Source organism: Schistocerca cancellata, chromosome 3, assembly GCF_023864275.1.
Source record: "Schistocerca cancellata isolate TAMUIC-IGC-003103 chromosome 3, iqSchCanc2.1, whole genome shotgun sequence".
Classification (NCBI taxonomy): Eukaryota; Metazoa; Arthropoda; class Insecta; order Orthoptera; family Acrididae; genus Schistocerca; species Schistocerca cancellata.
Window position 1 is genome coordinate 744,195,246 of NC_064628.1, and position 20,688 is coordinate 744,215,933.

General features: G+C 44.1%; 1 protein-coding gene across 5 annotated transcripts in view; it reads left to right on the forward strand.

The window, feature by feature from the left end:
* Positions 1-724: 724 nt before the first annotated feature.
* Positions 725-20,688, forward strand: part of LOC126176997 (proline-rich proteoglycan 2-like) — a 122,039-nt gene continuing 102,075 nt past the window's right edge. For 4 of the 5 annotated variants that reach the window (XM_049924210.1, XM_049924212.1, XM_049924209.1 and 1 more), the window contains exons 1-2: positions 725-829; positions 10,115-10,154. In XM_049924210.1, coding sequence (XP_049780167.1) covers positions 767-829; positions 10,115-10,154 — 103 coding nt within the window. In that variant the 5' untranslated portion in view covers positions 725-766. The remainder of the gene's footprint in view (positions 830-10,114; positions 10,155-20,688) is intronic. The other variant, XM_049924213.1, reaches the window with a different exon arrangement.

Consider the following 20,688-nt stretch of genomic DNA (forward strand, 5'->3'; position numbering starts at 1 on the left):
TTGCCCCACAAATTCCTCTTCTCTCCAGTTCTGTTTGGTACATCATCATTAGTTATATGATCTAGCCATTTAATCTTCAACGTTCTTCTGTAGCACCACATTTCGAAAACTTCTATCCTCTTCTAGTCTAAACTATTCATCACCCATGTTTCACTACCATACAAATACTTTCAGGAAAGACTTCCTGACAAATCTGTACTCTTCTTCAGAAACGCTTTTTTGCCATAGCTAGCCTACATTTTATATCCTCTCTACTTCGACCATCATCAGTTATTTTGCTCCCCAAATAGCAAAACTCATCTACTACTTTAAGTGTTATTTTCATATTATACTTGAGCGATTTCCGAAATATCTAGTATTTGGGGTCAGCGGCTGGTCGTTGGCGTAGATTCTGATGAGAAGAGTGAACACTTACCTGAGGTATTTTCCGTGCGTCCAGCTATTAGAGATGTTACAGGAATAGCTCTTAGCACAGAGGATGTGTGGAAACGTCTGGATCAGATTTGCGGGCGCTTGCCGTAAAACTCTGTCATTAACTTTCGTGCAAGTGATAATGACAAACTGTGTTATGCGAAAATCTGACACTGTGTTGTGAGTGCACAGTGCGTGGCGCTCTGTGACCTCAGCTGTCAGCAGCTGGACGGCCAGGTCAGCAGCAAAAAAAAAAGCGCAATAAAAATGATACCCAGGCCACCAAGTTTCCGCCGGAAGGGTATAAAAGCGTGTCTGGAGGCACGCCGCTGTTAGAGCAGCTGCATCGCTCACCATGGGGAGAGTCCGGCACAGCCCGCCCCCGCTCTGGCTGGGGGCTGCCGTCGCAGCCTGCCTGGTGAGTGAGTCCACATCCTCCGCTCGCTCCCACGTCCACCGCGTCATTCGTACCGGGATTGGACCGTAGATAATACAGACCACGCGTGACGTCATTACGTTGAAACAACGTCTCGATCAGCTGACTCGAGCGGTGGTATCCAGTTGCACGCGACTTCTGGAGTACTGTTCAGTTCATGTAAACATAGCTGCAGTATTTTCAGGAAAGGTTTCTTTATTACAGTGGCGAAATCTTGCGTGGCGTTTGGTCACACTGAAACATGTGTGATGGAAAGTAATATTTCGCTCCGCAGGTGAAGTTGTTTGAGATTAACTCTGTGAATTTGCACGCTCAAACTAAGGAGTGATAGCGTTACCAAACGGGTGCGGATGGTCTTCTATTTGCCAGTATTAATTTGTGTATAATTAATATGAATCCAACGATAAATATGATCGTGTTAAAAAAAGAAACTTCTGTAGTTTGAGAGATAGTGGGCTCGAACAAAACAATGAAAAAAGTTCCATAAAATTTCGGGCGTGCCGCCGCATAAAATCGACTTCTTCTTCTACTATTTCGGCTGAATACCGTCCAGCCATCTTCAGGGTGAGCTCACTAAGAAGAGTGAAGAAGTCTAATATATGCGGCTGCACCCCCGAAATTTTGTGGAACAGTCTTTGCGCCGCCAAAATATGAATATGCGCAATGAAAAAAGTTCAGTAAGCATGGCTTCTACTCGTAAAACGCATATCTTGGGTTATGTGCGCTTGTTGAGTAAAACATGTGTTTCAAGGTAGTAAATATGAGCAAGTGCCAATGGCTCGTAAGATATCCATTTTAGCCCATGTATGATAGACAATTTTTGTTTTGTTTTAGAACACACTGTCATCTCTAAAAATGTTGTTGTTGTTGTGGTCTTCAGTCCAGAGACTGGTTTGATGCAGCTCTCCATGCTAATCTGTCCTGCGCAAGCTTCTTCATCTCCCAGTACCTACAGCAACCTACATCCTTTTGAATCTGCTTAGTGTATTCATCTCTTGGTTTCCCTCTACGATTTCTACCCCCCACGCTGCCCTGCAATACTAAACTGGTGATCCTTTGACGACTCAGAACATGTCCTATCAAACGACCCCTTCTTCTAGTCAAGTTGTGCCACAAATTTCTCTTCTCCCCAGTTCCATTCAGTACCTCCTCATTACTTATGTGATCTACTCACCTAATCTTCAGCATTCGTCTGTAGCACCACATTTCGAAAGCTTCTATTCTCTTCTTGTCCTAACTATTTATCGTCCATGTTTCACTGCGTACATGGCTACACTGCATACAAATACTTCCAGAAACGACTTCCTGACACATAAATCTATACTCGAAGTTAACAAATTTATTTTCTTCAGAAACGATTTCCTTGCCATTGCCAGTCTACAGTTCATATCCTCTCTACTTCGACCATCATCAGTTATTTTGATCCCAAATAGCAAAACTCATCTACTACTGTAAATGTATCATTTCCTAAACTAATTTCCTCAGCATGACCCGATTTAATTCGACTACGATCCATTACCCTCGTTTTGCTTTTGTAGATGTTCATCTTACTCCTTTCAAGACACTGTCCATTCCGTTCAGCTGCTCTTCCAGGTCCTTTGCTGTCTCTGACAGAATTACGATGTCATTGGCAAACCTTAAAGTTTTTATTTCTTCTCCATGAATTTTAATTCCTACTCTGAATTTTTCTTTTGTTTCATCTGAAAATATAGAATACGTTTTGATAATATCCTATTTACAGGGTGATTCAGCTGCCCCTACCTACAAGTTTTATGCAACCTGCAACGCTTTCAAAGACCACGTGTGAGATTTTCGTGTTCTCTCGCTTGATACACGGAAACTGTTAGTCCTGGAGAAAAAAATATATATATAAACTGGACTTTTTTGTAGGAAATTTAATGTGGATAAATTTTGTGGTGGCGTACATTTTCGCTAGAGGCCGTAGTTGTCGAATAATTCAATAAAAACCAACAAAAGTGACCTTCAAATGCATTTTTATTGAGTGGCCTCCAACAATAACGCGTCCCAGTACAATATTTAAGTACATAAAATTTCCTACAAAAATTTCCTGTTCATTCTTTCTGTACGACCAAAAGTTTACACATACCGAGTGAGAGAATATGAAAATTTGGAACGTCGTTTTTGAAGGCGTTGCAAGTTGTATAAAACCCATAGGTAGGGACAACTCATTCACCCTGTATATCGGGCGTCCCTTCTAGGAGTCGTCAGGCTCTTTTTTCTGGTGTTTTAGCAGATATATGCAGTTAAATTTTTGCAATGTGTAGGTGGAGTCACCTCAAACAGATATCGCTAATTACGTCTTTCACGTGACACCCAATGCCAACTGAAAGTGTCAGTTTGTTACCCACTGCAGACAAATTGAATTTTTAAAACGGAATTTTATGTGTCCTTTCGCCGTGGTGGTCCAGAATTATTCCAGCGAGATATTCGTTTTACCGATATGTATTTACAGGGACAGTAAAACACAAAGAATAACCAGTGCTCTAGCAGCGACCGAGCAACGCCATTGCCGGTCCTGACTGCTATCGTCATGCACCAGCGTCGCATGAAATACAAAACTCGATGAATGATATACAAACGTTGCACCTCACATCCAAAGCTTGGTGGCACATTTTCTAATACAGCATGCTTCTTACATTAACATTGTTTCGCTGTCTGTACTGGACTCAGTGAAACTCATAGAACATAATCGCTTATTTTTGTAAAAACCGGGCATTTTGGAACAGAGACGTATCTCATTTCTTATAAAAGCATAATAAAATACACTCCTGGAAATTAAAATAAGAACACCGTAAATTAATTGTCCCAGGAAGGGGAAACTTTATTGACACATTCCTGGGGTCAGATACATCACATGATCACACTGACAGAACCACAGGCACATAGACACAGGCAACAGAGCATGCACAATGTCGGCACTAGTACAGTGTATATCCACCTTTCGCAGCAATTCAGGCTGCTATTCTTCCATGGAGACGATCGTAGAGATGCTGGATGTAGTCCTGTGGAACGGCTTGCCATGCCATTTCCACCTGGCGCCTCAGTTGGACCAGCGTTCGTGCTGGACGTGCAGACCGCGTGAGACGACGCTTCATCCAGTCCCAAACATGCTCAATGGGGGACAGATCCGGAGATCTTGCTGGCCAGGGTAGTTGACTTACACCTTCTAGAGCACGTTGGGTGGCACGGGATACATGCGGACGTGCATTGTCCTGTTGGAACAGCAAGTTCCCTTGCCGGTCTAGGAATGGTAGAACGATGGGTTCGATGACGGTTTGGATGTACCGTGCACTATTCAGTGTCCCCTCGACGATCACCAGTGGTGTACGGCCAGTGTAGGAGATCGCTCCCCACACCATGATGCCGGGTGTTGGCCCTGTGTGCCTCGGTCGTATGCAGTCCTGATTGTGGCGCTCACCTGCACGGCGCCAAACACGCATACGACCATCATTGGCACCAAGGCAGAAGCGACTCTCATCGCTGAAGACGACACGTCTCCATTCGTCCCTCCATTCACGCCTGTCGCGACACCACTGGAGGCGGGCTGCACGATGTTGGGGCGTGAGCGGAAGACGGCCTAACGGTGTACGGGACCGTAGCCCAGCTTCATGGAGACGGTTGCGAATGGTCCTCGCCGATACCCCAGGAGCAACAGTGTCCCTAATTTGCTGGGAAGTGGCGGTGCGGTCCCCTACGGCACTGCGTAGAATCCTACGGTCTCATCCGTGCGTCGCTGCGGTCCGGTCCCAGGTCGACGGGCACGTGCACCTTCCGCCGACCACTGGCGACAACATCGATGTACTGTGGAGACCTCACGCCCCACGTGTTGAGCAATTCGGCGGTACGTCCACCCGGCCTCCCGCATGCCCACTATACGCCCTCGCTCAAAGTCCGTCAACTGCACATACGGTTCACGTCCACGCTGTCGCGGCATGCTACCAGTGTTAAAGACTGCGATGGAGCTCCGTATGCCACGGCAAACTGGCTGACACTGACGGCGGCGGTGCACAAATGCTGCGCAGCTAGCGCCATTCGACGGCCAACACCGCGGTTCCTGGTGTGTCCGCTGTGCCGTGCGTGTGATCATTGCTTGTACAGCCCTCTCGCAGTGTCCGGAGCAAGTATGGTGGGTCTGACACACCGGTGTCAATGTGTTCTTTTTTCCATTTCCAGGAGTGTATTTCACAGGTATTGTTGAGGAGTTGTAAAAGACCAAATGCTTTCTGCCAAACCGATGTTTTTCTTTAATTTTTTTACTCCTGTGGTAGCAGCGAACTAATTGACTCGCTTTGATACAAATACAGGAATTCAGCGAAGAACTGTAGTTGTGTTGCTTGCAACATAAAAATCTTACAGTAAAACGTTTAAAATGTTTCTTATCGTTACACATGGACAAACGTAAAGACGATAACTATCGTACTAATATTGGAAATTTTGTACAAGTTGTGCTAATTGTACTACTACATGAGTAATACTAATACAAGTCGCTCTACAAATGATGATAATCGTAAATGTCAGCTTTACTTCGCACAGTACATGATGTTATAAACTCGCCTTCTTGCTCTCCGTCACACGACTCAGAGGCTGATTTCAAACCACATCATGGCACAAACAGGTGCGCGATCTAATCGCTCCTATGTCTGCGTTGCCGGGTCTGTTTCATACAGCAGGTGCTGGTGATAGTCCTACGGAAAGGGGGCCTCCCGTAACAAATAAAACTTGCTACATAGCCAATGATTTTAATGACAATAATAATAAATATATAACATGATTTAGTATAATAATAATCTGTTTACATCAGCGCTTAGTTTGAAAGTTACCTGAAAGATAAAGCTCATTAATTTAAAAAATTAAAAATTAACGAAACCCCAGTCCTAAGTAAAAATGAGAACATATATTTGACATGCTACATCGTTCGCGAATTTCAGATTTTTACGTGATTTTTATAACAGTTGGAGATATTAAACCTATTTTCTATTCGCTGCGGAGAGCAGAGCTCTGCGATGATTTCCTGAAGACAGTACTTGTAACAACAACGTCGCAACCTGGACCCTAGGATACGGCGCTGACTATTTTCCCAACGTAATTCACAGCCTACTCGCTACATGCGTGGTTTCATGAAGTTGTTTACTTGATGCAAGCAGGAGAATATTCATGGGCACCCTACATCGCCTCGTCATAAGCCGTACGTACTTTACTGGCTCCCTTGTGAAGTTGCGAGTATCACCTACATGAAACACACCCTATGGCCATAAGGAGAAGCAACATCTAACTTTCTCATTAGTGTCTGATTGTGGCCTCACTGTTATCTGTCAATGGTTTTCCATAGCCTCTCCATCCGTGTGAAGCGTGCCACTATGTCATTCGACCAATCGGCCAAGTTCAGATCCTTTCTCTCGTTCTCATATTAGCGGCAGCGTCTTATCCTGAAATATGTCCTTGTCTACTACGCCTACAAATGTCGTAAGCGGGTTGCACCGCCCCTGACTTTTCAGTTGGTAGCTTTCTGCGCAGTACGATCCTTCGTAACGACACAGCCAGCTTTCGTGTTTGTTCTTGCAGATTTCTGGCCATTTCCCTTTAATTTATATAAAACATATGTGATGGTGGTTATAATTCCATGTTTGTGGGTGCTGATAATGTCGTGGATCGTAATTTACGTAATAATATTTTAATGGACTTATTACTTTCCTTACATCAGATATTGTAGGTTCAGTTGTCACGTTAATCTTCATAGCCTCTTCAACATAAAAAACCTAAATGCCCGTGTGTTCAGAAGCTTAAATCTTCACCGATTGCTTTGAAAATCGAATACACGTGTGTTTTTATGTACCTAATTTTAAAATATGTAGATACACTATGTATAAATAAATATTTAATATACTGTATAAAGGGGAAACATTATTACCAAAAATCTAGAAAAGTTTTTGGCCGATTTACTTCAAATTTTTAAGGGACACCCTGTTGAGCTTTCGGACGGACTAGCTCAATGTTTCGCATCACCCCAGTTCCCAGAACTGCTGAAAATAGACGTTGACTGTGGAAATTGTATCACAGACATAGTTCCTTTGACTGTTCAGTGTTGTTCCTAAACCTGCCCAAAGATGTAACCATGTATGAGCAGCGCTCATTAGACGGAGGTGGGTCCGGCCGCCGATCAGTTCCAGTCATTCGACCAGGTAGGAGGTGCATGGCACGTGTTGTCTGTAGTTCAACAAGGCCTCGACGGTCAATACCGCGGTTCGATCGCGTCCGCATTGTTACTTTTTGCCAGGAAGGGCTCTCAACAAGAGAAGTATTCAGGCGTCTCGGAGTGAACCAAAGCGATATTGTTCGGGCATGGAGGAGATAGAGACAAGCCTCGCTCAGGCCGCCCAAGGGCTACTACTGCAGTGGATGACCGCTACCTACGGATTATGGCACGCAGGAACCCTGACAGTGACGCCACCATGTTGAATAATGCTTTTCGTGGAGCTACAGGACGCCGTGTTACGACGCAAACTGTGCGAAATAGGCTGCATGGTGCGCAACTTCACTCCCGACATGCATGGCGAGGTCCGTGTTCGCAACTACGACATCATGCAGCGCGATACAGATGGGTCCAACAACATGCCGAATGGACCGCTCAGGATTGGGATCGCGTTCTCTTCACCGATGAGTGTCGCATATGCCTTCAACCAGACAATAGTCGGAGACGTGTTTGGAGGCAACCCGGTCAGGCTGAACGCCTTAGACGCACTGTCCAGAGAGTGCAGCAAGGTGGAGGTTCCCTGCTGTTTTGGGGTGGCATTATGTGGAGCCGACCTACGCTGCTGGTTGTCATGGAAGACGCCGTAACGGCTGTACGATACGTGAATGCCAACCTGCAACCGATAGTGCAACCATATCGGCAGCATATTGACGAGGCATTCGTCTTCATGGACGACAATCTGCGCCCCATCGTGAACGTCTTGTGGATGATTTCCTTCAGGATAACAACATCGCTCGACTAGAGTGGATGGCATGATCTCCAGACATGAACCCTGTCGAACATGTCTCGGATAGATTGAAAAAGGCTGTTTATGGACGACGTGACCCACCAACCACTCTGAGGGATCTATGCCGATCCGCCGTTGAGGAGAGGGACTATCTGGAGCAACAGTGTCTTCATGAACTTGTGGATAGTATGCCACGACAAATACAGGCCTGCATCAATACAAGAGGATGTGCTACTGGGTATTAGAGGGACCTGTGTGTACAGCAATCTGGAACACCACCTCTGAAAGTGTCACTGTATGGTGGTACAAAATTCAATGTGTGGTTTCCATGAGCAATAAAATGGGCGGAAAAGATGTTTATGTTGATCTCGATTCCATCTTTCTGTAGAGGTTCCGGAACTCTCACAACCGATGTGATACAAACGTTTCTTGATGTGTATATATTAGTGAAATGTTCTTAGCAAATAGGAATGTTGCATTTATGGATTATCGGCTACAGAATCCGATTTTCAGTAACAGAAAATGAGGCTCAAGGTCAGACAGGGGCGAAGAGGAGATGGACAAGGGGTGGGAGGAAATGTGGAAAGGAGGAGATGGACAAAAAGTGGGGGTGGGAGGAGCTAGAGAGTGGAAAGGAGAAGATGGACTGAGAAAGTAGGCAGGAGAAGAGGAACAAGAAAGGGGAGGAGGGGATGGAGAGAGGAGGAGAAAATGGGCAGAGAAATGGGGAGGAGGTGATGGACAGAGAGAGAGAGCTAGGAGGAGATAAAGAGAGAGGAGGAGGAGAAGATGGACAGAGGTGGGAGGAGGTAATGGGCTAAGAGAGGGGCAGAGAGAAAGGCAGGAGGAGATGGAGAGAGAGTGCAAGAAGAGAAGGTACAGAGATGGGGGAGAACGTGATGAACAACAGAGAGAGACGAGACGGGCAGCAGTAGACGGACAGAGAAAGAGGGTGGAGGTGACTGTGGGGGGGGGGGGGGAGGTGAGGGTGGAGAGTGGGACAGGAGGAGATGGAGAGAGATAGGGGAGGAGATAGACAGAAGGGGGAGAAGGTGATGAACCGAGAGAGGGAGAAGGAAGAGAAGATGGTCAGGGAAGACGGACAGGAGAAGGGAGACAGGGAGACTAGGACATCTATCCAATTTCCATACATATTAGAAACGTGTACGTTTGACATTTTTCTTTCTTGTCATTGTGACCAGACTAAGCCACAGCTACGCATGGCTGGAAACAGTTAGTTCTCTATAAAAATCTGAAGTGACGGAATCACACAAATATGTGATAAACTGCATAAGAGTATGTCACGAATTACACATTGCTATGGAAACAAAAACGCTGCGGCCGTCATAAATTTGGTGCTAATGTAATCTCTGGTCGCAGTGATCGCTACCACATTTAGTACATCTACCACTACGTTTACATGGGTTTCCAAAATCCGGATTTCGGAATACCGCTTCTGGTTGTCACCTAAACTCTCCAAAATCTACTCTGGAACTTCTTCAATCGATATTTGCTCCCTTGTAAACGCTGTATCGTTTGCAACATGTTTCGGGTGTCATGTTTACACTCGCCTTTAAAAATTTCGACTAATCTTGGCGGAGTGAATTTTTGTGCAGCATAGGACAAGAACAAATATTATAAATAGATTGAGCGACAAGATTTCACCACCTCTCCTACCCCCCTCCCTCCCCCATACGTCACTGAAGAGAAACAGTCACTGCACTGACTGAACCGGCCACGTGTGTGGAAAACCGATTATCAGAAAACCGATATTTGACGGGGCTGGCAAAATCGGTTTAGATTTTCGTGTGTAAACTAGTTACGACAATAGATGCCGACATTAGGTTTTCGTCTTTCACAAATTGCATCGCATTTAAAGCTGATGTGTGTGATTCAGACTCTTCTTTCACATTTAGTAGGTTTTATGACGAAGAAAATGCTAGATATTGTTTGAAGCTTGGAATTTTGTACAGAATTAACTCTATGGTGTAACGTTTTCACTGCAATGGTCAGATTTTAATGGTCACTTCTCCGTCATTTTCAAATGCATGCATGGCATAACACCAGCAGGGAGTCCCCACTGTAGTAGACTGTGTGCCTCTACGGCCTCATGCCTAACTGAAAACGCCAAAGAAGCTACCATTAACAGCTATCCACTTTAGTGGACAGTAGGCTCCACAGGGTTAAAACAACTAGTGCACCGAGAACATTTCATGTAACACATCCGTTACTGAAAGACTTCGTAGTTATGTATTACTTGTTGTTTCAGGTGACCGTGGGATTGGGATTGGCTGTACCCCAGGATGGAGGTGAGTTGAGTAGCATCCAATAACGCAGTACGTGAGTGTACCTTATTGTAATACTGTTCGGAGAACTGACGCTTAGGTCAGATGCTACTGTACAAAAGTTCTGTTCTGTCTTGCCTGTAGCTCGAGATGGCGTTTCCAACGTATGTAAATTCATGTCGAACTAGTTCCGAAATATCACAGTATGCTAAGTGAATTATCATTGAAACTTCTTTGGTGATAATACTCAGTAAATGTCTGAAGATGGCCTTGTAAGCCGAAAACCGGTTAGCAATAAAAATAATATTGTAGAACAAAAGCAAACTGGTGCCGACGGAAGATTCTGTTAATATCATTGAAACTAGTTGTTTGTACGATGGACCATTCTTTAATAAAACTATTTTGGTATGCAAGACAGTTTGAGCTCATGGAGCATTAAAGTTGTAGCTTCGTACTCTGGATGAAAAACGATAATCAAAAGCTCTTTGTAGTAGGAACTATTTGTTGGCTGCAGTACAAAGGCGAGCTCGGGACTGTATGGAAGATGTGTAGCGTACTCACCCACATGTTGCTGAGGTTGTTTCCACCACGCTGCAGACGTTTCACTGGGAAGCCCTCACACATCCGCCATACAGACGCGACCTCTCCCCATGTGGTTTCCGTATTTTGGGAGCCCTGAAGAAAGACATTCGTGGACGTTGATTTGCGTTTATCTGGGTACAGTCGTGATTCCGTTGGCAACCGCTAACATTTTTCCATGGGGGCATTGAACGCCTTGCCACGCAGTGGGATAAAAGTGTTAACGGTTATTGCCATCATTTTTTATATAATAAACAGTTTATTTACGTTGTTTCATCTGTCTCATTCTCATTTGACTACCCCGTTCATATGGGGGCTCACATATACGGAGAAAAATACACGGTACGTACATACTGTTCGAAGACGGTGTTATTACTGCAGCGGGTTAACACGCAAAGAAGATTTCTCTATTTATTTCTGAAAAAATAAGGAGGAAATAAATGAAGAATTTAACTTTTGACTCAGGTGTGTTTCACTATGGAAGAATTTCAGGGCACAGGCCACTGCAGTTCCAGTTAAATATACCATAATAGCAAGAGAACGTTGTTACGTTTGCGAACATATTATTCTGAGAGCACCTGGAAGAAGAATAAACAGAATAATAGCTCTGATATCAGTAACATTTTACACACAGACCAGAATGAACTCCACTGTGATAATGTTTAGTTACGCCGCTATTTTGCAGATAAACGATACGCGGTTTTCGTGTATATGCTATCGTTTACCAAACAGAAATATTACCGTCTGTTTGCTAACGAGTACTACGAAGTCTGCAGCGTACAGACGAATGGTGAATGAAGCTTTGATGTAACTTGTTAAGATAATTAAGCCAGAATTCAACAACGCAGCAAGCCACATGTAGTGATAGTACCGTGTTATGTTACATGATCCGTATCTTCCTATATCCCAGATACTTCGCTGAAAGATGTATTTAGTCGTACTATCACTTGTTACTTGAAGTGACAACAAATAAAATCAATTTTAATTGAAATGTGGTGCAGCAAATGAAAGGTCCGATGACATCCTCAAAACAAGATTATAAAGACGCTTTAGGCCAAATTATACCGGACATTAGTTTTTCAGCTTCTTTTTATTGTTTAATACGTTAAGATGTGGCTATTAAATACCGTTTTTTTACTGTAGTAATTGAACTACTGAAACTAGATTTATAAGGTCACAAAATGATTGATCCACAAAGTTCCAAATTTAATTGTTGTGTTGTTCTGAATGAGAGCCATTTTTCAAATTTAAAGCAAAAATGGTAGAAACCGGCGCAGCTGCACTCGAGGTCTTTTGCTTGTGATTTTGGACTCCAGTGAACCACAATCAGTAATTTGTCAACGTGAGTGTTCGCGATTACATTTTGCAAGCGACTGCTTCATTGTTCCAGTGGAGACTTAGAGACATTTGCGGTCACTTTGGTGATAGATTCTCGCTGATTTTCTGCGAATCACTACGGTGATGCAGCAGTGGGGAATAGAAAAATTTGAGGACTGTAAGAGCGTTGGAATTTTGCTAAGTTGAGGAGCTTTATATTTTCGAACTTGGCGGATTAAAATGTCATGATTGGCTTTGTGAGATCATCTTGCATATGTTTGTGACTAGATGAATTTCTGGACAATTTAAAATCAATTAATGGGATTTGATCGCATACTAAAACAACCACGTCTTTAATTTTGATTTCTGAGTCAGTGTGAGAACATACTGAACGAACAAGTAGTTTATTCTTGGAAGTAGATAGTGTCGATTACAGTAATTTATGACATTTCATACTAGTTTTTGTAAAGTATGTCCGTTTTCACAAGTGCTAGATCAGCATCCTTCAGTGTAGTATGAATTTGTAAGCAATTATATTGTCAGACCATAATGTTCGGCTGTGGGAACCTTTCCCACGAGTAGGCATATGAGCGAAAGTAATGATAAAAACTGTACAGCAGCCTGAACCCCATATTTTCACAATCATGTAATGTATTTCTGTGCATATGACCAGATTTGTTCTTTCTATACCGACGGCAACCTCACGGCAGGTGTCTGGGGATCCTGTGCCATCAGTATCCGCCAGCTGACAATTGCCGTTTGCTGTAAACATTCAATAATAAGCCGCCACATCTTGTTCAGTGCCTCGTCCATCTCCCTCTGGAGTGGACAGACTTGTACCAGACTGTAAATGGGTCTTTTGTTATGGAGTAGCAGAGTGATAATCGTTCTTAACGTACATGGCTATTGAGGGGGAAGGTATAGGACAAATTAAAACTACATACCAGACCGAGGTTCGAACTCGGGACCTTTGCCTTTAGCGGACAAGTGCTCTACCGTCTAAGCTACCCAAACACGAGATCATGCCCCGTCCCCAGAGCTTTACTACTGACAGTACATCGTCGCCTAACTTTCAAACTTCACAGAAGCTCTCCTGAGAAACTTGCAGAACTAGCACTACTGGAAGAAAAGATATTGCGGAGACGGCTTAGCCATAGCCTGGGGGATGTTTCCAGAACGATATTTTCACGCTGCAGAGGAGTGTGCGCTCATATGAAACTCCCTGGCAGCGCACACTCCGTTGCAGAGTGAAAATCTTATTCTGGAAACATCCTCCAGGGTGTGGCTAAGCCATGTTTCCGCAATATCCTTTCTTCCAGTAGTGCTAGTTCTGCAAGTTTTGCAGGAGAGTTTCTGTGAAATTTGAAAGTTAGGAGACGATGTACTGGCAGAAGTAAAGTAATGAGGACGGACCGTGAGTGGCGTTTGGGTAGCTCAGACGATAGAGTACTCACCCGACATAGGCAAAGGTTCTGAGTTCGAAGCTCGGTCCGGCACACAGTTTTAATCCGCCAGCTCACAATGCGCTGCCCCTGAAAATCTCATTCAGTTAGGACAATTCAAAGTGAAGATTGTGATTACAACCGGCTGTAATGTTTTTGGATGACTACACATCAATAAGAATTTTAAAAACGGGAGGTTCAAAATATGTTTACGTACTTTATTGCTGTACTATACAGTGTGGTTCAGCTGCCCCTACCTATGGGTTTTAATCACCCCACAATGCCTTCGAAAATCAAATGTGAAATTTTCATATTCTCTCACTTGCTACACGCAAACTACTTGTCCTACAGAAAAAAATTAGGAAATTTTATGTACCGAAATGTTATGTTTGTATAAGTTTCCGCTGGAGGTCGCAGTTTGCGAATTATTCTAGAAAAACGAAATTAAAGGTCATTTATTGAATAATTCTAATACTACGGCCTCCCGGCCTCTAGCGAGAACGTATCCCAGAACGAAATTTAACTGCATTAAATTTTCTACATAATGGCCCTGTTCATTTTTTATGTAGGACTAATAGTTTGTACGTAGCTTACAAGAGAATATGAAACTCAGGTATGTGATATTTGAAGGCGTTGTGGGTTGCATAAAAACCATATGAAGGGACAGCTGAATTATATTTAGTTCTAATAAATATGGCAACATCAATTTTAACCCTTTACCCGCTGTAGGTGTCCTTTACATAGTACCTATCACCCGTTAGCATAGGTACATTAGTGTCTTTGAAACGATCCTCTTGGAGACAGCACTACAAGGACGCCACCAATGGAGAGACTCTCAACTGCTTCACAAGAATTTTAACTTGTTGATTTTTCGACTGTTAATCTCTGTACCCGTTTCATTCTATCATAGAAAAGATCTGTCTCTGGAGACGAATGAGTCAGGATGGTACTTTGGGGGATGGAGGGTTTCTCCAAGCAGATATCGCAGACCATACTTTCTGGGGAGTAATTGGAATCTTCTGGAAGTACTAGAATTGTATGGCCATAAGACTTCGGTATGAATTCCCTTAGTCCCTAGTTCACTGTGCTAAGTTTTCCCTTGGGGACACTTTCACCATAAGTGATATTTTGCTGCTTATCCTTCATTTACCAGTGGGGAAGATATCATGTTTTGCGAAATCCCAGCATAATCTGTGGGCTGTCCGGAGGTGTCGACGGGTTTTGAGGTAATAACCTATTTTCTGTTGCACCTGCAAGTCTTAGCACAGTCGTTTTGCAGATGAGTTGAGATATCGCCTGTTCAATAGGTGTTTTTTTATATCCGGAGCAGTTTCGGAAGTTAGTGTTATTGTGTTTTTGTGTTATTATCGGTATAAACGATACGCCTCGTTTCCTCAAGTTTCCGAGTCTTGTACTTTCCAAAATACGTAGGATATTCCTCTTATTTTAAACGCAATTGGGGTACCATGTAGCAGTTAGATGGAGTGGAGTTCGAGCTGGGGGTTGTGCAGATGTGGGGCTAAATTTAACAATTATTTCATTTAACATCAAAGTACAGGGTATCCTGGAAGCCTTTCCCTGATTGCAGACGTGAATAAGGCAGAAAATATGACACGTAGACTTATATCTTTTAAATTGACGTGCAGGTAACATATTCTAGTTATGATGTACACACATACACACCTCATTTGGGGGCTACAGGCTCGTACCTGTTTGGATACAACATTTCTGGGAAGATGCATTGGGCTTGGTGGTCGCATCAATTGGCCTCCACAATCACCCAACATAAAACCACTGGATTTCTTCCTTTGGGATTACACAAAGTACTAAGTTTCCCGAACGCCAGCGAACGACATCACAGCATTACGGTGTCGAATGACTGGCATCATAACACCCAATCTCTCATGAAAAAATGACCAAGAGATAAGTGGAACTAAAATATCGTCTGGGTATCCTTCATGCAACGAAAGGAGCACACGACCATAACGTTGGTCTTCTACTATTGCTACCGTCACCAGACAGCCACCAAAACAAGCTACACTGAACTCACATCAAACTGCCTATGCACATATTTTTATTAATTCATACACAATAATAAAAACAACTGGTTACTGCTCAATAACCAAGAAGAATTCTCAGCAATCACGCTCGCGGTGTAGTTAAACAAAACACTCTGAGATTAATGCAATTAATGACACACATAACGTGTTGTTAACAATTAGAACTGGTCTTGCCCACAGCATACAAACCCCCACTCCTGCATGCCAACAATAAACAATCACAATTTGTTGCTCGACAACCACAGACTTCTCTGTAGAATGTTTTCATTAGCACAAACACCCAGAACACCGCGTGTGCACTGTATAAACCACAAAACCACCAGTAGGGAACCGTCAGCTGCTAAATCACTCAGGTAGCGCTCCTCTTGACCTGAAGAAGCCGCTATCGCTACCTCCAATTGGATCGCTGTAGATCAGGCTGGAAAAAGGCACCAACTGCTGCATCAGAATGCTGTGCCCACACAGCGGCCACTTCCCATGCAGACCGTAGTGACGTCCGGCTAACAGTACCAAAGCGCACTAACTATTCGAGGGCCTACCTCCCACCTTTGCCCCCAGATTGCTCGTTGGTCTCCGTGCAGCTACTGTCCATAACACCTTCAGGCACAGCGCACCATTACGGCCACCGCATGAACCTGATCCCTGTTGGAGCGCCGCAGTCTTGTCTAGTGCTCCCAGCGCAGTGACAGCACTGGCTCTCTGGAGATGTTGCTGGTTCCGTTGGCTGTAACTGACTGCCCCTTCTGTCGACCGCCTTGTGACCAATGTGACCAGCTCTGCCAAGGCTCCATTCGCAGGAATCGTGCCTGCGCCGTACGCTCTATGGCGCTCAGAGAGACTCTCTGGTGGCCGTTAGACACGGACCAAGAGTTTGAAGGATCCATCTGCACCTTGCGAGTATCCTGAGAAATGGTGGATATCCAGACAGAGCCCTTTATGTGTATACTAAGCTAATAAGCAAACCAAACAAGACAGCGAGTAACACCGGTTCTTACCCCAACAATGGTGTCAGCTGGTAGAGTAATAGAGTCCACATGGTTCTTCAGGTATCCCACTTTCAGCTGAAGTCGCTCATTAATGACTGGATCTCGTAGATTTACAGCATTACTGCGATGCTCATACCTACGTTTCACTCGCTGTTCCAGACAGTCCTAACCATTTTCTGCCGGATTAATAGTCTGATTTATCAGTCCAGTTGGTCTGTGATTGGATGCCTGACTGTTCTTCAAACCAAGGACACAGGTACTAGCAGAAGTAAAGCTGTGAGGACGGGGCGTGAGTCGTTCTTGGGTAGCTCAGGTGGTAGAGCACTTGCCAGCGAAAGGCAAAGGTCCCGAGTTCAACTATCGATCCGGCACACAGTTTTAATCTGCCAGGAAGTTTCAGGGACACGACTGTTGTACACCCCAAAGGCGGAAGTGTATACATAATACTGATCGAGTTGTGAGACAAGGGACTACACTAGGCCACCGAGAAAGTGAAAATAAACATCCTGGTTCACGTTCACAGTACCCTCAATCAACGGGCCCGTCATGGTACGAGAATCACCCACAAACATTGCAGAACCACCGCCGAATTGAAATACATCCACCCCATACTACGGGTTAAAAGTCTCGTTGGGTCATCGGTGCATCGATGCCTTTGCATCATTTGGAAACAGACGAAATTACGAGCAGTAGGAGCACACTACACGTCTCCAGTCAGACCATTTGAACCATTTTTTTCACACCTGACCGTCTCGCAGAAGACTTTACAGAATAGTTCACTTTTTTACCATCGCAAAATCGATTTTCTGTCACTGAGTGACCATCTTCAGTGCTGTATTGTATAACTTAAATTAGGATGCACTGTTGTCACTAAGCTTACGGCAATCACAGTCTATGTGATTGCCGTAAGCTTAGTGACAACAGTGCATCCTAATTTAAGTTATACAATACAGCACTGAAGATGGTCACTGTCTATGTGATTGCCGTAAGCTTAGTGACAACAGTGCATCCTAATTTAAGTTATACAATACAGCACTGAAGATGGTCACTCAGTGACAGAAAATCGATTTTGCGATAGTAAAAAAATATACGACCAATGCTGTCTCTTTTTTCAAGTATACCTGTTATCTGGTCGTAGTGCACAAGACAACATGGAGTCGCCAATCAATAGAATAGTTCACGGTACTAGAGGACTGACAGCGTCGACGAGACCGCAGAACACAAGGAAACGGCCAATTCCCTCCCCATACACACACACACACACACGCACGTACCCACCATTTTATTTCTTGGACGCGTGAAGAGTGTAATGTTTATTGGCAGAGTTAACGCCATGCTCGAACTGAATTTGTGAATATTCGAAGCCTCTCGAAAAATTCCAATAAAAGAAAAATGAATATTTTATTCTAGTATACTCAGACATGATACGCTGATTAGGCAGTGATCTAAAGTAGGTTACGTTACGTCCAGCTACCGAAAAATCAGAAATAATCAACTACATAGCCTGGATGAAACAGGGAGTGACGTGTTTGACGACTCGCCGCCAAAATGTAAGATTTTAAAATGGAAAAGATAGCTTTAGTGAATACTTTTGACGGTTTGATGTATGATTAGATCCGTGTGAAGTCTTTAAGCTGCTGTTGTAAGGGATTCTTTAGTTTAAATGAGTGACAGATTCATATTTCATTTCATTTTCTTATCTCTTAAAAGACCGGTCTTCTCCTTCGAGTCGCGTGAGTAACTGAACGGTACCTCATTGAAATTCATTGTATCACAATAATGATACGCTGTTGTAGAGGGATGGTCAATTGTCAAGGAGGTGACACGAACGATCATTTGAAGTAAATAATAAATACGTTAAGATTTGTGAACACTTTTTCTTCTTCGATACTATGAAACAAATCTTTTCTACTGCTAGCTCATTGCTTTCCGTATTTTGGAAGGACGTTGTATGGACCAAAATGTTGAGTGGTACTTAAGTAAATAAATTAGTGAAATCAAAGTGAACTAGAAATTAGAATATAAATGGAAAACTTGGTTTAGTTTGGAGAGTTACATACTGGCACACAGCGGGCCGAACAGCAGAGACAATGACCGTGAAGTCAGCAAGTTCCACATAAGCGGGCGCTGTCGATTCAGCCGTCAGGGCATCGCCCGACCGGCTCACGTGTTTCTCAGTTGTCGCATGCGAGCAAAGGCCCTCACCTACATCCCAAGAGCCAATGACCGACGTTAAGAAGATTCTTCGAGAAGCTTTTCAACGTGACAGAAGAGGCAATGACCGGCTCACGTGTTTCTCAGTTGTCGTATGTGAGCAAAGGCCCTCGCCTACATTCCAAGAGCCAATGACCGACGTTAAGAAGAATCTTTTCAACGTGACAGAAGAGGCAATGGCCGTGAAGTCGTTCACCTCCAGTAAACTGAAGTGAATAAATACGCGAGACGCAGTGGGCCCGACAGATGAAGACGAGAGGAAGACGAAGGCGAAGACGGAGACGAAGACGGAGACGAGCGACGAAGAAGACGAAGAAGAAGCGTAGCAGTTGTTTTAAGTTAGTTTCGGTGCTGAAGACGGTCATGCAAGAAGAGACTACATCATGCACAGACGCACCAAGTCCGCCGCTGTAATGGAATAGCAAGCAGCAGCCTCAATGCCAGAAGAAGAAGTTAAAAGGTATTTTGAAGTCTGATTTTACATACCCGGGTGACTCGTGAGGACGGGAAGGAGACGGCCTCACTTCAGCAGTCACCTGTGAGCTGGATGAAGACCTGACAGCCGAAGACTGGCAAGCGGGAGTCCGTGGTTCGAGTCCGGGACACTGGCCTTCCCCCGCCGCGCCGCTCCGCTGGTCGACGCACAACACACGCGGCCGCTTAGAGAAGAGAAACACTGGGACGCCACATTCAAGGTATCACCATCCGATGCACGACGTCGCTCGCAATAATTAAACGGGACACCTCGCGCTGCGCGTCTCCGGTCAGCTGGGCGAGACGGCGACACGAGATACACACCGCTACGCGTAATCAGACGCCGCCGCCGCCGCCGCCGCCGCTGCCGCAGCAGAAGGCTACGTAAACGACACAGCTGCCGCTCTCCGAACCAGAACATCTCGTAAGATACAGTTGTACAAATCTTCAATAAAAGTTATCTTATGTAAAAATGATGTTTCATTCGACCTCATACCCGAGCCAAGGAAGAACCCACCCTGCCCACATTTTGTAAGAGAGAAAAGTTTATTTATTTAATATTTTCACCCTGACAGAATGCTTGAGAATGCTCATCCTGACAATTGACAGCATCAAAAGAGAAAACCCAGTTACATTGAGTGACAGAAGTGTCACATTTAGTAACCACAACTGATACATTTGATGTCAGAAGCCGTAGTAGTTGTTACAAAAAGAAGAAAGAATCGTCTAGTAAACATGGGCTGTAAAATGCATATTTTAAGAGCTATGAAGACCTGTTCAGCAGAAGAGATGTGTTTAATAGTAGCGAATACGGAAAAGTGCTCACAACTCTTAAGGTATGCACTTTAGAGCTACGTTTACTGGCTTTTTTCTTGTTTACGTCCATACAACCACCTTTCAAAATATGAAAATCCAAGAGTTTGCAGTAGAAGAGTTTTGCCTCACAGTATCCAAGAAGAAAAAAGTGTTCACAAAGATGAAGTGGTGTTCAAAGCTCTTAAGGTATGCTTTTTGTTGTGTCTTGTTTATTTTATACCTGACTTAATGTAACCTGCCATAACCTGGTCTAAACATTGCTGCATTACATCGCTGAAATACTCTTACTAAAATAAATGCGTTACGAGTATATGCCGTTCTTGTGAGTATGCAGCATAGGCGCCGCTTCGGCCTTTAAATAGACATGGTCCTTCAGAATCTGGTCCGCGAGTAGATACAGGCAATTTCTCTGTCGCAGTTAGGATATAACGTTAATGGTCTACAAAATTACCGAAGGACTAATGACACTATGCAAGATGGTAATCATGATGTGTTAGGTGCTTGAGGTCGCGCAAGGACGCCGACCTTCATGAAACGGAAATGGTAAAGCCACCGTTTCCGTGTTGTTGTGACGACTCGCTGGGACTCATTTGCTGCATATTTCCACCACGTGTGTTGTGAGTGACGGCATTTCAACGACTGACGGAAGTTACGTTTGCTCTGACGTAAT